The 16,592-nt window shown below is 37.5% G+C and overlaps 1 protein-coding gene across 1 annotated transcript in view; it reads left to right on the plus strand.

Moving 5' to 3' along the window:
- LOC126162981 (thioredoxin domain-containing protein 11) overlaps window positions 1-16,592 on the plus strand; it is a 160,929-nt gene that overhangs the window by 47,935 nt on the left and 96,402 nt on the right. The window contains exon 4 of the mRNA XM_049919835.1: window positions 11,923-12,126. Coding sequence (XP_049775792.1) covers window positions 11,923-12,126 — 204 coding nt within the window. The remainder of the gene's footprint in view (window positions 1-11,922; window positions 12,127-16,592) is intronic.

Here is a 16,592-nt window from a genome sequence, read left to right on the forward strand (position 1 = left end):
GGAACATAGTAAAATTATGTGCTGCATTCCATACGTAAGCTTGCTGTGCTTGATACACTTATGGTAGGGTTATTAGGTATGTTTTCTCATGGGAGTTTACATCATATCAGTGATTAAATATACATATATGTGTTTAATTTTCAGGCTTGTGAATTTATATCAGCCATACGATTTTCCAACAGGACACGTAGCAAGAATTCTTGGCAATTTTTACCCTGGCGTAGTTTTTATCTATTCTACATTTGGACATGGAATGAACATTTGGGCAAGCATGGGCATAACTTGTAGTGGCTTGGTTGCGCCACCATTGCCTCGGTTGCCTGTTCTCGTTATTCCTTGTAATTTTTGTAAGATGTATGGTCATAATTCCCATTGTATATTCTCCAACTGATGTTTTACATTTGAAATGACGATGTAGTTCTTTGAAACTGATAATATAGCCTTTTTTTAAGAAAAAATTATATGTACACTGACTATGGCTTCACTACTGTAGTATCAAATAAACATTTCAGTTATACTTTGGTCACACTCCTTACGACAGTTATGTCAGAATATAGAATCATTAACATTTGTCCACTCACAATACCATATTTCCTTTTGTACTTGAAATGCCGGCCTATGAACCAATATCTTTGTTAAATTACTTTTCTCTACAGGCTTGTCTAAATATTTAGACCTAGTTGAATGTCACTCATTATGTTTCTTATAACTTCCCCAAATGCTATTATATTAATGAGAGTCCAGCTGTTCAAGTGGTGGCTTTTCTTGAGTGCTTGACGACCTGTATTTCTTATTACATTTCTCTTGGAAATCATTCCAAGAAGTTAACTCCTCAGAATGTGCTCTACCCCTTTTATACAGCATAATCTTCTATGTAAAAGAGAAGAAAATCTATATTGCTGGTGTCTTCTCAACAGCTAGTTAGTGATCTATAAAATATACTTATAAGCTGTGTAGGCAAATCTTCCCTTCTAGATTAAATTTCAGAAATTATTTATAATTTTGTCCCATGTACCAGAAAAAGTTCTTCTAGTAACTGAAATGGGAACCTACAGTTTACATAAAGTTTCTTGCTCTTAAACTCGTCTTTAGTTTTGCTTACTCTTCCCAGTTTTTGACACCCTGCCTCTGTCTTCTGTGTCAGGAAGTGTAGTGACAAATGACTCAAACTTTCTTGTACCTTTTGTTCATTGAAATCACTTCCTCATTTCTCCAATGTCATAAAAATGGAATCTGAGATTGCTGCCTCATGCAACTCTTTATTTTGTTCTAAAATATTAAGCCTTACAGTTGTGTTTGTTTAGGTACTTCCAGGAATTTTTGTTTCATAAATTCCTTAATTTTCTTAACATCGTATTGACTTCTTTTAATTGTTCAGTTACTTCATCGCTCACCATTAACTAAATAATTATTTCACAATCTAATTTCCCTCCTAAACTTTGTCGTAGATTCAATTAATTTGTTTTCATTAATTTTTACTTTTTCCCTGACTTGAGTCAACAATATGCTCTTCTAACTTAATGACTTGCTGAGCTATTTTAGTGTTTTAGTATCCAATTTGATATTCAGTTCATTTTTTAACAGTCCTCCATAGTGTTTATTTCAGTAGTAGGTGTCTCAAATTGAACACACTGTCTATTTGAATTAATGTTAACTTGTTATACTGTCTGTTCCATCTGCGCCAAGCAACATTGTTTTGCACTGCTCTGCTTTCGAATCAACACTTAACTGTCCCATTTGAGAAAGTCTTTCCTTCTCCTCCCATCTGGTAAGTCGCCCTTGACCCAGGGCTCTGGGTGACTTGTCTAAACTGTGCCACTTTCCTTAGACCTCTCTAGTCCTTTCCCTTCACCCCTCTTCCTTCCCCTTCAACTCTTCTGCCAGAAGAGGGAGCCACTGGCTCCGAAAGCTTGTAAAAGTTAAATCCTTTTGTGTGTGTGTTCCCCTGTCGCCACTCGGTGAGTAGATTATATCTATCCATTTACATTATATTTGAGAAAGTAGGTTAGAAATACACTTAATATTTCTTCCATGCAATCAGTGTAATAATAAAGCTTGAACAACAGTTGCTCGGTTCACAACAGTTGCTAGCACTTTTGTAGAAAATTACACTGAAACTTAACTCAGTCTTCAATTGACCCACAATGTAACAATATTTAAATTTTTTTTTTGAGCATAACTGTGCTCATCAGGGTCCATCAGGCAGCTCGCAGAATTGTGATGTAACATACACTGCACCACCACAGCTTGGTGACGTCATGATGTGAGCAACTGCCACTTGAACTGTTAGCTATAGCAGAGTCATGGGCCACCTGTTGAAAACAGTCACTGTCCATAAAAACTACAGGCCACCTATCTTCTGGCTCACTGTCTTAATAATCTTCTTTGTTCAATATAACACTGTCAGTTTTAATTTATCAATTTTTGAAAATATAATAAATAGATAAAAAGATCTACTCACTAAGCGGCAGCAGGAAAACACTCTTATAAAAAATATGACAGTGTGTAAGCTTTCAGAGCCAGTGGCTCCTTCTTCTGGAAAAAGGGTCGAAGAGAAAGGAAGAAGGATGGAGGAAAAGGACAGGCGAGGTTTAGGAAAAGGAGCAGAGTTCAGAAAAGTCACCCAGAACACTGTGTCAGGGGAGACTTACCAGACTTCCTTCTCATCCTGTCAGGTAAGTCTTCCCTGAACCAGGGTTCTGTGCAACTTTTCTTTCCTTCTCATCCCACCTGGTAAGTCTCCCCTGAGACTTTCTGAGTGGCTTTTCCAAACTCTACCCCTTTTCCTTCATGCCTCTTCCTTCCTCTTCAACTCTTCTACCAGGAGGAGGAGCCGCTGGCTACAAAAGCTTGCAAACTGTAATACTTTTTATATGTGTGTCCTCCTGCCACCAGTTGGTGAGTAGAACTCTTATTTATCCATTATATTGTCAATGCGAGATGCTTATAACAGTTTCCCCAACAAAACTTTGTCTCAAAACCTGGCAGAAAATCCAAAGAGATTCTGGTCGTATGTGAAATATATTGGTGGCAAGAACCAATCAGTGCCTTCTCTGCATGATAGCAATATTGGTACTATCAAATAAAGTGCTGCCAAAGCAGAGTTACTAAACACAGCCTTCTGAAATGCCTTCACAAAAGAAGATGAAGTAAATGTTCCAGAATTCGAACAACTGCCAACATGAGTATCCTTGGAGAAGTGAAGCAAGGTTTAGAAAACATCATTCTTGTGAAACACAACTAGCTCTTTATTCACATGAAGTGTTGAGTGCTATTGACAAGGGATTTCAGATCATTTCTGTATTTCTGGATGGCTTTTGACACCGTACCACACAAGCGTCTTGTAGTGAAATTGCATGCTTATGGAGTAGCGTCTCAGTTGTGTGTCTGGATTTGTGATTTCCTGTCAGAGAGGTCACAGTTTGTAGTAATTGACGGAAAGCCATTGAGTAAAACAGAAGTGATTTCTGGCATTTCCCAAGGTAATGTTATAGGCCCTTTGCTGTTCCTTGTCTATATAAACGATTTGGGAGACAATCTGAGCAGCCGCCTTAGGTTGTTTGCAGATGTTGCTGTCATTTATCGACTAATAAGGTCATCAGAAGATCAAAACAAATTGCAAAATGATTTAGAAAAGATATCTGAATGGTGCGAAAATTGTCAGTTGACCCTAAATAAAGAAAAGTGTGAGATCATGCACTTGAGTGCTAAAAGGAATTCGTTAAACTTTGGTTACACGATAAATCAGTCTAATCTAAAGGCTGTAAATTCAACTAAATACCTAGGAAGTACACTTACAAACAACTTAAATTGGAAGGAACACGTAGAAAATGTTGTGGGGAAGGCTAACCAAAGACTGTGTTTTATTGGCAGGACACATAGAAAATGTAACAGATTCACCAAGGGGACTGCCTACACTACACTTGTCCATCTTCTTTTACTGCATGGTGTGGGATCGTTACCAGATAGGACTGACGGAGTACATCAAAAAAGTTCAAAGAAGGGCAGTATGTTTTATATTATTGCGAAATATGGGAGAGTGTCACAGAAATGATACAGGATTTGGGCTGGGCATCATTAAAAGAAAGGCGTTTTTCGTTGTGACAGAATCTTCTCACGAAATTCCAATCACCAACTTTCTCCTTCGAATGTGAAAATATTTTGTTGACACCAACCTACATAGGGAGCAATGATCACCATGATACAATAAGGGAAATCGGAGCTTGTACAGAAAGATGTAGGTGTTCGTTCTTTCCCTATGCTACACAAAATTGGAATAATAGAGAATTGTGAAGGTGGTTTGATGAACCCTGTGCCAGGCATTTAAATGTGATTTGTAGAGTCACCATGTAGATGTAGATGAAATTTTAATTGTAGTTCATCAGCAATAAATTCTTTTTTCTTTTTTTTCCCTTTTTTTTTAATATTTGATTTTCAGTACATGTTTTTACATGCCCACCTCTTATGGCTCAATTATTTATTTGGTTGTTAAGAGCAGCTAACTATTTCTCTGCAATTATTCAGTCAGAATGGTTTATTCTTCTCAAATAATTCCATTTGGTAGTTGTTTTTATCACTATTTCAATTTACATGTTTCTTTCAGCACTAATTAGCCCTGCGTCCTGTCCCAAATTTAGTGCCTCGGTTGGGTTGGATGCACTTGATTCAGCAGGGATTTAATGTTGTTCTGCCCCTCTTCTTATTTTATTTGAGCATTTCCTTTGATGTGGTGGTCGTAGTCTTGATCTCCTCAGTGCTCTATCCTTGCTGGAAGGAATTGTAATACTGCAATGTCTACTTTACTGGAATATGAGGAGTACCAAAATTGTGTACAGTAACCTTCAGATAACATGAAGCATCCAGTCAGACTGTCCAGTTCAGAACCACTTCATATAATATAGGTTGAAAATATTGCAAATACAGGTTGAAAATATTGCTTCAGTTAGCAAACACAGAGTCCGCTGTACTCTGTACTCACTGGTGATACATCGTGTCCTGTACTCATCCACCGTGTCAATTGGGGTCATAGCACAAAGTTATGACAGCTTATGATGGGCATTTAAGAGCTCTAAACCAGTGAAAAATGAAAAGAACCTTACAACTGATGAGGGTACTTTAAACCTCTGCTATAATGCTTTTTTTTGTGGATGTTCCACCAGCAGGATTGTTTTCACTTCATACAAGTTTATACATAGAATGATGCATTCGGAGTTACAGTCCAATTAATAGTTCATTTGTTTGAATTTCATCACTGCCATTTTAAATGTTATATTTATATATGTTGATGACGTCACACATGTCCAGTGTAGGTTGACGATACAAAGAGTTCGTACTTTGTCATCTGTGTAGGTACTTCCATTTGTGAAGTTATTGCAATTGCTATTCCGTCTTGAAAACATGCATTGTCCCTCAGCATGATTCTCCACATGCAAATAAAACAATAAATCTACACAATAATTTGTTTTATGGTTTGTATGTTTGCACATCTCATCCTTTGGTAAGAATACGTAGGGACTCGCATCTCTCTTCTGGAGCAGTATGTAACATCACAACGTCAAAACTGCATGGTTATCATTTCCAGTCTCAAAATCTCAGTGTTGCAGTACATATTAAAGACAAGTATGTTGCCAGAAATAAAAGGCCAACTGTCAGTTTTAATACTCATGCTACATTAGTCAAGTTTCTTGTTCCACGTATAATTTGATTTCATTAATGTTGGTGCTGCTCGCAGTGTGGTTTCGGTTGTCTGAGACTGCAAATGTGTGTGCAAGTTGTGTTTGTGTGAGTGTGTGTGTGCATATGTGTATGTGTGTCTATTGCTGACAAAGGCCTTAATGGCCAAAAACTATAATTGTGTGAATCTTTTTGTTGTGCCTATTGCGACTCAGCATCTCTGCTATATGGTGAGTAGCAACTTTCCTTCTCTAATATGGTTTCATTAATGTTACATGATAAGCACTGGAATTGCACTGTACCGTACATCACAAGACTTTATACAAAGTTCCTGACTCACTGACTTTCAGTGACAATGCACATTAATAATAAATGTTCAGATTTTTATAAAATATGACTCAGATGTTGGTAGATCTCATATCATATTTACTATTTACACTTCTTTGAAGGTCTCTTTAATTTTCCTGTAGGCAGTATCTATCTGACCCCTAGTGATATATGTCTCTATTTCCTTACATTTGTCCTCTAGCCATCCCTGCTTAGCCATTTTGCAATTCCTGACAATCTCATTTTTGAGACATGTGTATTCCTTTTTGCCTGCTTCATTTACTGCATTTTTATATTTTCTCCTTTCATCAATTAAATTCAATATCTCTTCTGTTAACCCTCGTCTTTTTACCTACTTGATCCTCTGCTGCCTTCACTATTCTCAAAGCTACCCATTCTTCTTCTATTGTATTTCTTTCCCCCATTCTTGTGAATCATTCCCTAATGCTTTCTCTGAAATGCTCTGCAATCTCTGGTTCTTTCAGTTTATTCAGGTCCCATCTCCTTAAATTCCCACCTTTTTGCAGATTCTTCAGTTTTAATCTACATTCATAACCAATAGCCCCTGGAAATGTCTTACAATTTAAAACCTGGTTCCTAACTCTCTGTCTTATCATTATATGTTGTTGTTGTTGTTGTTGTTGTTGTAGTCTTCAGTCCTGAGACTGGTTTGATGCAGCTCTCCATGCTACTCTATCCTGTGCAAGCTTCTTCGTCTCCCAGTACCTACTGCAGCCTACATCCTTCTGAATCTGCTTAGTGTATTCATCTCTTGGTCTCCCTCTACGATTTTTACCCTCCACGCTGCCCTCCAATACCAAATTGGTGATCCCTTGATGCTGCAACACATGTCCTACCAACCAATCCCTTCTTCTAGTCAAGTTGTGCCACAAACTTCTCTTCTCCCCAATCCTATTCAATACTTCCTCATTAGTTATGTGATCTACCCATCTAATCTTCAGCATTCTTCTGTAGCACCACATTTCGAAAGCTTCTATTCTCTTCTTGTCTAAACTATTTATCATCCATGTTTCACTTCCATACATGGCTACACTCCATACAAATACTTTCAGAAACAACTTCCTGACACTTAAATCAACACTCGATGTTAACAAATTTCTCTTCTTCAGAAATGCTTTCCTTGCCATTGCCAGTCTACATTTTATATCCTCTCTACTTCGACCATCATCAGTTATTTTGCTCCCCCAATAGCAAAACTCCTTTACTACTTTAAGTATCTCATTTCCTAATCTAACTCCCCCAGTATCACACTATTTAATTCGACTACATTCCATTATCCTAGTTTTGCTTTTGTTGATGTTCATCTCATACGCTCCTTTCAAGAATCTGTCCATTCCGTTCAACTGTTCTTCCAAGTCCTTTGCTGTCTCTGACAGAATTACAATGTCATCGGCGAACCTCAAAATTTTTATTTCTTCTCCATGGATTTTAATACCTACTCCGAACTTTTCCTTTGTTTCCTTTATTGCTTGCTCAATATACAGATTGAATAACATCGGGGATAGGCTACAATCCTGTCTCACTCCCTTCCCAACCACTGCTTCCCTTTCATACCCCTCGACTCGTATGACTGCTATCTGCTTTCTGTTCAAATTGTAAATAGCCTTTCGCTCCCTGTATTTTACCCCTGCCACCTCCAGAATTTGAAAGAGAGTATTCCAGTCAACATTGTCAAAAGCTTTCTGTAAGTCTACAAATGCTAGAAACGTAGGTTTGCCTTTCCTTAATCTAGCTTCTAAGATAAGTCGTAGGGTCAGTATTGCCTCACATGTTCCAATATTTCTATGGAATCCAAACTGATCTTTCCCGAGGTCAGCTTCTACCAGTTTTTCCATTCGTCTGTAAAGAATTCGCGTTAGTATTTTGCAGCTGTGACTTATTAAACTGATAGTTCAGTAATTTTCACATCTGTCAACACATACTTTCTTTGGGATTGGAATTACTATATTCTTCTTGAAGTCTGAGGGAATTTCACCTGTCTCATACATCTTGCTCACCCGATGGTAGAGTTTTGTTAGGCCTGGCTCTCCCAAGGCTGTCAGTAGTTCTAATGGAATGTTGTCTACTCCTGGGGCCTTGTTTTGACTTAGGTCTTTCAGTGCTCTGTCAAACTCTTCACGCAGTATCATATCTCCCATTTCATCTTCATCTACCTCCTCTTCCATTTCCATAATATTGTCCTCAAGTACATTGTCTCTGTATAGACCCTCTATATACTCCTTCCACCTTTCTGCTTTCTCTTCTTTGCTTAGAACTTGGTTTCCATCTGCGCTCTTGATATTCATGCAAGTGGTTCTCTTTTCTCCGAAGGTCTCTTTAATTTTCCTGTAGGCAGTATCTATCTTATCCCTCGTGAGATAAGCCTCTATATCCTTACATTTGTCCTCTAGCCATCGCTGCTTAGCCATTTTGCACTTCCTGTCGATCTCATTTTTGAGATGTTTGTATTCCTTTTTGACTGCTTCATTTACTGCATTTTTATATTTTCTCCTTTCAACAATTAAATTCAATATCTCTTCTGTTACCCAAGGATTTCTACTAGCCCTCGTCTTTTTACCTACTTGATCCTCTGCTGCCTTCACTACTTCATCCCTCAGAGCTACCCATTCTTCTTCTACTGTATTTCTTTCCCCCCATTCCTGTCAGTTGTTCCCTTATGCTCTCCCTGAAACTCTGTACAACCTCTGGTTCTTTCAGTTTATCCAGGTCCCATCTCCTTAAATTCCCACCTTTTTGCAGTTTCTTCAGTTTTAATCTGTTTCCTAAATCTCTGTCTTACCATTATATAATCTATCTGAAACCTTTTAGTACCTCCAGGGTTCTTCCATGTATACAAACATCTTTCATGATTCTTCAACCAAGTGTTAGCTATGATTAAGTTATGCTCTGTGCAGAATTCTATCAGGCAGCTTCCTCTTTCATTTCTTAGCCCCAATCCATATTCACCTACTATGTTTCCTTCTCTTCCTTTTCGTACTGTCGAATTTCAGTCACCCATGACTATTAAATTTTCATCTCCCTTCACTACCTGAATAATTTCTTTTATCTCATCATACACTTCATCAATTTCTTCATCATCTGCAGAGCTAGTTGGCATATAAACTTGTACTACTGTAGTAGGCGTGGGCTTCGTGTCTATTTTGGCCACAGTAATGCGTTCACTATGTTGTTTCTAGTAGCTTACCCGCACTCCTATTTTTTTATTCATTATTAAACCTACTCCTGCGTTACCCCTATTTGATTTTGTATTTATAACCCTGTATTCACCTGACCAAAAGTTGTGTTCCTCCTATCACCGAACTTCACTAATTCTCACTATATCTAACTTTAACCTATCCATTTCCCTTTCTAAATTTTCTAACCTACCTGCCCGATTAAGGGAAATGACATTCCACGCTCCGATCCTTAGAACGCCAGTTTTCTTTCTCTTGATAACGACATCCTCTTGAATAGTCCCCGCCCGGAGATCCGAATGGGGGACTATTTTACCTCCGGAATATTTTACCCAAGAGGATGCCATCATCATTTAATCATACAGTAAAGCTGCATGCTCTCGGGAAAAATTACAGCTGTAGTTTCCCCTTGCCTTCAGCCGTTCACAGTACCACAACTGCAAGGCCGTTTTGGTTAGTGTTACAGGGCCAGATCAGTCAATCATCCAGACTGTTGCCCCTGCAACTACTGAAAAGGCTGCTGCCCCTCTTCAGAAACCACCCGTTTGTCTGGCCCCTCAACAGATACCCCTCTGTTGTGGTTGCACCTACGGTACAGCTATCTGTATCGTTGAGGCCCACAAGCCTCCGCACCAACGGCAAGGTCCATAGTTCATTGGAGAGGGGGGGGGGGGGGGGGGGTTGGGGATATATGAGGCTGGAAGACCACCTTGGCTGCAGATTTCTTCACTGTGTCAGCAAGGAGGAAGACTCAATAGATGATATACATAGTGTTTAGTGATGACCTTATAAAACAGTTTTGTTTTTTCCTGCAGCACTGAGTACCCTATTTTTACTGGCACTGTTCACCAACACTTGATGCTGCAACATCAGTTTGCTGCTTTACACTCCTGGGCAGTTTCAGAATCTGTGGCAGTGGTGCAAACCTTCTGCAGAGAGGGAACTGATAGTTTCAACACCATGGTATGGGTCATCCTTGTCTCACTGAAATGTGACAACCACACCCATACTCAAAGAACCTGCATAGCATGTCAAGACTTTTCTTTAGACCTAACAGATTTATAATGAGGAATCAGAATTTCTGATATTCAGGAGGCAACAGTCGTAATACTGCAGGGAGACAAAAAAGAAATTACAAAAAATTATCCTAGCTTCTGGAACTATCAGTTCATTCTCAAAGAATAGATAAGAAGAATAGAAATGAGGGACAGATCACAAAGACTTCCTTAGATTGAGAGGGGCATAGATGTTGTAAAGTTGAGAGCTGACAAAAATGAAAGGGGAGACATCAGAAAAAGAATAATTCCAAAGGTGGTTAAAGAATGAAAAGTTAAGAAGGTTTAGGAGAAAGAGAAGTGAAATGAATAGTGCAATTAAGAAGCAAGAGGAAAAGGAGATGCAGGAAAAAAAGTTAAAAAGAGGTTAGCGGAGAGTAAACATGGAAAAGTATGAAGCAATTAAGCAATTAAGCAATTAATTTAAGATGGTGATATGTATAGTATTACATTATTTTATTACTTATAAAACAGTGCAAAATAAACAAATTGTTCTAATTAGGAATAGTTCACTGTACGTGCCCACATTCGAAAAGGGGCAATGCAAATTATGTGAAAAGAGGAATATTATCAGTTGAATTGGTATGTTTCACATTCCTGTTTAGTTTAAGAATCATTGGGTACCATTAAAAATTCCATCTCTTGGTTATCACATTTCATTAAAATTGCAAAGTTTTGTCATCAATCAACTGGCTATTGCATACAAAAGCCTAAATATTCCTGCACATACAAAAGGATAAAAAAAAAGCTCACACAAATGTCACCCAGTCAATAAACAAATGAAAACCTAGTTAACAAGTAAATAAGAAAAGTCACACACGGACATGTAGTTACTGCATCAACACAAACACTGTAACCATTGGGATAGGGGAAAGAAAATTAACAGCAGCATATTCTGTAGTACACAGTTAACTGCTGGACAGCATGTGGTATCACATACACTTGAAATGGTAACAGTATTGTCATATATTAGGCAGATTTTTTTCTGTAAACTCCTCTTTAAATGCCTTGGTGGTCCCTCAAAGATCTGGTGGTGTGCCCTCCTATAACTTGTGCATTTTTTAATAAAAATCTTTTATGATAATTTTTGTGACCAGGCTATTCATATTGTGTTGAATGTATTTCTAAAGAAGTGTCAGCATATATATGACTACAAATTCGAATTTGTCATTCTGCCCGTGTTGTTTTTAGACCACAAAGTTTTAAAAATTCCTGCATAAAAGTGAATAAAATGTGTAATATCTGTTAGCAGTTCCTAGAACTCAATTTAGCATTCAAGCTACTCCATTAATGTGATTATAACCTTACATGGTAATCAGTACTTTTATTGTCCTCTTTGTATTGTCTGGAAGCAATAGCATGTCTTAAAATGCAATAGTACATCTTAAAATGCTTTCATCATCAAGAATTTGTTATTACCAAGTGTCATTCCTGTACTGTATTGTGCACAGGAAGTAGGTAATCTTAACTGTAAAAGTCAAAAATAATGAGGAATACAACTGCCCCCTCATAAAAAGAAAGTTGCTCATACCAAGAAAGCTGAAAAATTAATGTATGAAGACTTGAAGTTGATTTGGTAGCTAACTACCCCATTACTTAAGGCCAAAAAGTTGACTTGTATTTTATCTGTCATAAAAAATTAATTACCTAATTGAATTTTAAATGTTTTTCAGGCTGTTGTGGTTGGGTACTTTAACTTCTTGGGCTGCTTGGGGGCACCAGGCTATCATACTTTTTACATGACTGCTCTGAAATACTTGGAACATGATTCACAAAGGGAAGTAGCATTTGCAGTGGTAACAAATGCTAATGCAGCAGCTGTATTGGGCGTTGAAATTCTTCCTGCAGTCAGTCTTCACCTCTGGAATGAGACCAAGGTACGAATTAACACTCGGGTAGTGTGATAACATCTTGACACTGTATTATTAATTATCTGGATTTTTATATTGAAGAATCTCTTGCTTATAACATTTCATTTTATTCCACTGTTAACCTAAAATCTCAGAACCATGTTATTTCCTCCTTCATCAAAAACCCTGTTTTCACATGCACTTTTATTCAGTGTTGTTTGAAGAGCCCCTTCTTGAGCTTAACTGTATCTATAACAGACAGCTTAATTTTTTGTGTTATGCATTTTTTAGAAGTGAAACATTGTTTCCTGTGAATTCTAACAGATTCTACATATTACTAGAGGCAGTCATATTTATTGAAATGCACTTACATATTAGAAATTGGAATTTCAACACTGATTACATACACAACAAAAAAATCACTAAATATTTATTATTCGCAGCCACAAGTGCACTGTTGGTCACTTGGTCTATGAAAGGTTCAATCACAAGAAAAGCATGTAGAGTATGAGAAAGGTAGTAGATGGAAGGTCTAACAACCCTACCACAACAACAGTCAGAATTTGATTATAATTGTAGTGCTGCTCACGCTGCTAAATATTGCATTTTCAGGCAACAACAAAGCTATATTATGTGGCAGGTATTATTAGAGCACAGTTAATAAAGTCATTTCTTGAAATAATGGATAAATTAGGCACTCATCTTTTCGTGTTTCCCATGCTGGTCTCGTTGTGAACTCATGGCTCAATCGTCGAAAATCTAGGTGGTGATGATTCCAAGCTCGGATGCAAAGAGGCCTAGGTGTTATTCTGCAATATTCAAAAGTTTTATAGATGTGTTTCATAAACCATTCTTGAAGATTAAACTTTTGCAAGTTAGAACAATGGTGATGTAAAAAAGTAATCAGCACTCCAAATTTAAGTTACACTCCTTTTTTATTACTTTTGTTGCAACAACACTTCATAATATAAAACATACTTGAAAATATCTTCTTCACTGTTAAAGTTCACATTTCATAAACTGACTACCATTTGCGTCTTTTCAACATGACAACCAAGACTTTACTCTCTAATAACCGCTTATGTGCCCAAAAATCAGAGTTATAAGTACGTCAAAGATCATAGTGACAAAAGAAAGAATACACATAAGAATAATATCATTGCCATATATACATATTGATGTATCAAAGTACCTCTACATTAATTAAATCAAATCTGAATTTTGTCACAGAAATTTGTTAACTATTTTACAGAAACACAGTGGAATATTGCTGGTATCGAGAGGTTGAGGTGAGGTGCCGTAATGGTTACGTAATTCAAGTACCATTACAAAGAGCAAGTTACTTGGAACACGACCTGCAGAGAGAACCCCCACATGCACTTTAGGATTAAAAGAGGAAGATAAGTTAGCACTTAATATTATGGCAGTGAGTTCATTACAGACAGAGAATGGTTGGATGCCAGTATTGGAAGGAATTTTCTATAATTAGGTTATATGGACCGTTCTGGCATGTGTATGGAATGATCTGGAGCCAAGGCTTTGAAGGCAGCTCTTTCTGAGCAAAGGTTTAGTGTGACTGTGTGGAAGGTTAAAACTGAAACTCCCTGGCAGATTAAAACTGTGTGCTGGACTGGACGCTTGCAAGAATTCCGGGTTCAAGTCCTGGTCTGGTATACAATTATAATCTGCTAGGAAATTTCGTTTCAGTGCACACTCTGCTGCAGAGTGAAAAATTGATTCTGGAAAGTTAAAACTGTTGATGGACTGTGACCCAAATTCAGAGTTGTGCTTTTTGTAAGCAGTGCGTTAATTTATGTTGAGTCACAGTCTAGCAGATAGTTATGCTCAACACGACTTGCATCCCAAATAGATCAAGAGAATTTAATTTCAAAGTCCAGTATTTACACCATTGTATTCACTGGAAGCATTTAAGAAAAAAAGACACTGGGCTGTACAAGGAAGAGTTAGATGCAGAAATATTGAATAAACTAGCAAAGCCAATTTACAAGTTCAAGACTTACCACATCTGTGTAATAAGACTCTTTTGAAATAAACAATTTAACGTGGACAGAATATAAGTCAAAGAAATAGTTGAAAATAATGGACAAAGATAAAAAATAGAGGACATATTAAAGGGAGGAAGGAATTAAGAAACACACTAAGCCTTTCATAATGGATTTGTTGCAATAAATGTTCTCAGTGCATTTTAATTCTCTCTGAAAATCCAAGCTTTCAACAATATATGCCGTTATCTTCCTCAGAAAGTCATCTCGCTGCCAAAAAAATTGATGGCACACTTCCTGATTTCCTCATTGATGACTGAATTTCTGTAGTTTGAAACTTGTGCTAAAACCAAGTCTGCTCGAACAAGATCTTTTGGTTATTTGTAAGGCAGTGTTCAGCAACAGCTATATTTTTTTTTAGCTTTTTAGCTTTTCTGTACTTGATACGCTGCTCATGTTCATTAAAGCTCTGAAAAACTGTTCGAATAGTCTGTCCCATGTAATTACTGCGACAATCACATGGAATATTGTAAAGACTCAGGGCTCTGTGGCCATGGCTATCCTTCACAGGATTTTCTGAGGTGACCAAAAGATCATTTTAGTCATATGTATGTACATGATTCACCCAATACAGAACAAAGAAGGCATAGCAGCAATACCTATTCTAAGCATAATTGATTCTTGAACCTACAGACTGACCAAATATTTAATGAGCTTAGTGACACATGTTGTTGCTCAGAATCATGGAGGAGAGGAGAAGGCATGCAAGATATTGATTATACATTAATGCCTAATTTACTTCAGAGTCATCTTTTTCTGTTGACTCTCTTACCATGTGATTGGAATACGAAATGGGTTGATGTTGTTACGTCTACAATCAGTGTGCTTCTTTAATTCGTTAGTGACCAAGGAGACCAACAAATTCATTCACCTTACTCAAAGACAATAATTACATCTACATACATACTCCGCAAGCCACTGATGGTGTGTGGTGGAGGGTACTCTGTACTGCCACTAGTAGTATCCTTTCCTTTTCCACTCGCAAAAATGGCAAGGGAAAAAACAGCTCTCCATATGCCTCTGTTTGAGTCGTAATTTCTCTCATCTTCGTGTTCCTCATGTGAAACATACATTGACGGCAGTAGATTTGTTCTGCAGTCAGCTTCAAATAACAGTTCACTAAATTTTCTCAATGTTGTTAATTGAAAAGGACATCACCCCCTCTCCGTGAATTCCCATACAAGTTCCCAAAGCATCTCCGTAATACTTGTGTGTTGTTTGTACCTACTGCTAACAGATCTAGCAGCCTACCTCTGAATTGCTTCATTGTCTTCCTTTAAGCCAACCTCATGCTGATCCCAAACACTCGAGCAGTTCTCAAGAATAGGTCGCACAAGCATCCCACATGTGGTCTCCCTTACAGATGAACTGTACTTTCCCAAAATTCTCCCAATAAACCAAAGTCAACTATTCACCTTCCCTACTGCAATCCTCATCTGCTTCTTCAATTTCATATTGCTTTGCAACATTACACCCAGATATTGAAATGATGTGTTTATGTTAAGCAACACACTACTAATGCTGTATTCAAAATTTATGGGTTTGTTTTTCCTACTTATCTGTCTTAACTTATATTTTTCTACATTTAGAGCTACCTGCCATTCATCACACCAACCAGAAATTTTCTCTAAATCATCTTGTATCCCTGTACACCACAGCATCAGCAAACAATCACAGATTGCTGCCCATCCTGTCCACCAGATTATTTGTGTACATAGAAAATAGTAGCTTTCCTTGATGAACACTTGCTATCAAGGACAACATACTGGGTTTTGTTATTTAAGAAGTCTTCGAGCCATTCATATATGTGGAAACCTAAGATATTTGTTATGCTCATATCTTCATTAATAACCTGCAGTGGGGCACCGTGTCAAATGATTTTTGGTAATCTAGGAATACGAAATCTACCTGTTGCCCTTCATCCATAGCTCACTGTACATCATGTGCGAAAAGAGCAAGATGAGTTTAACATGAGTGATGCTTTCTAAAACCGTCTGATTCATGGACAGCTCCTTTCCTGTCTTAAGGAAATTTATTGTATTCGAATGCAGACTATGTTTAAGAATTCTGCAGCAAACTGATGATAAGGATATTACCCTGTAATTTTGCCGGTCTGTCCTTTTATCCTTTTATATATAGGAATCACTGGCCCTTTTTTCCAGTCACTTGTGACTTTGTACTGGGCTAGAGATTCATGATTAATGCAAGTTAAGTAAGGGGCCAGTACTGTAGAGAACTCTTTGTAAAATGTAACTGGGATTGTTTCTACTCTTTCACTTGTTTCTCTATGACAGAGATGCCTTTTACTATGTCATCCATATGGGATTCTCTGCAATAATCAAACAATGGTATGTTTGTATGATTCTTTTGTGTTAACAATTTATTAAACATAAAATTTAAAACTTTGTGTTTCTTTTTTGCTATCTTCTG

Source organism: Schistocerca cancellata, chromosome 2 (assembly GCF_023864275.1).
Source record: "Schistocerca cancellata isolate TAMUIC-IGC-003103 chromosome 2, iqSchCanc2.1, whole genome shotgun sequence".
Classification (NCBI taxonomy): Eukaryota; Metazoa; Arthropoda; class Insecta; order Orthoptera; family Acrididae; genus Schistocerca; species Schistocerca cancellata.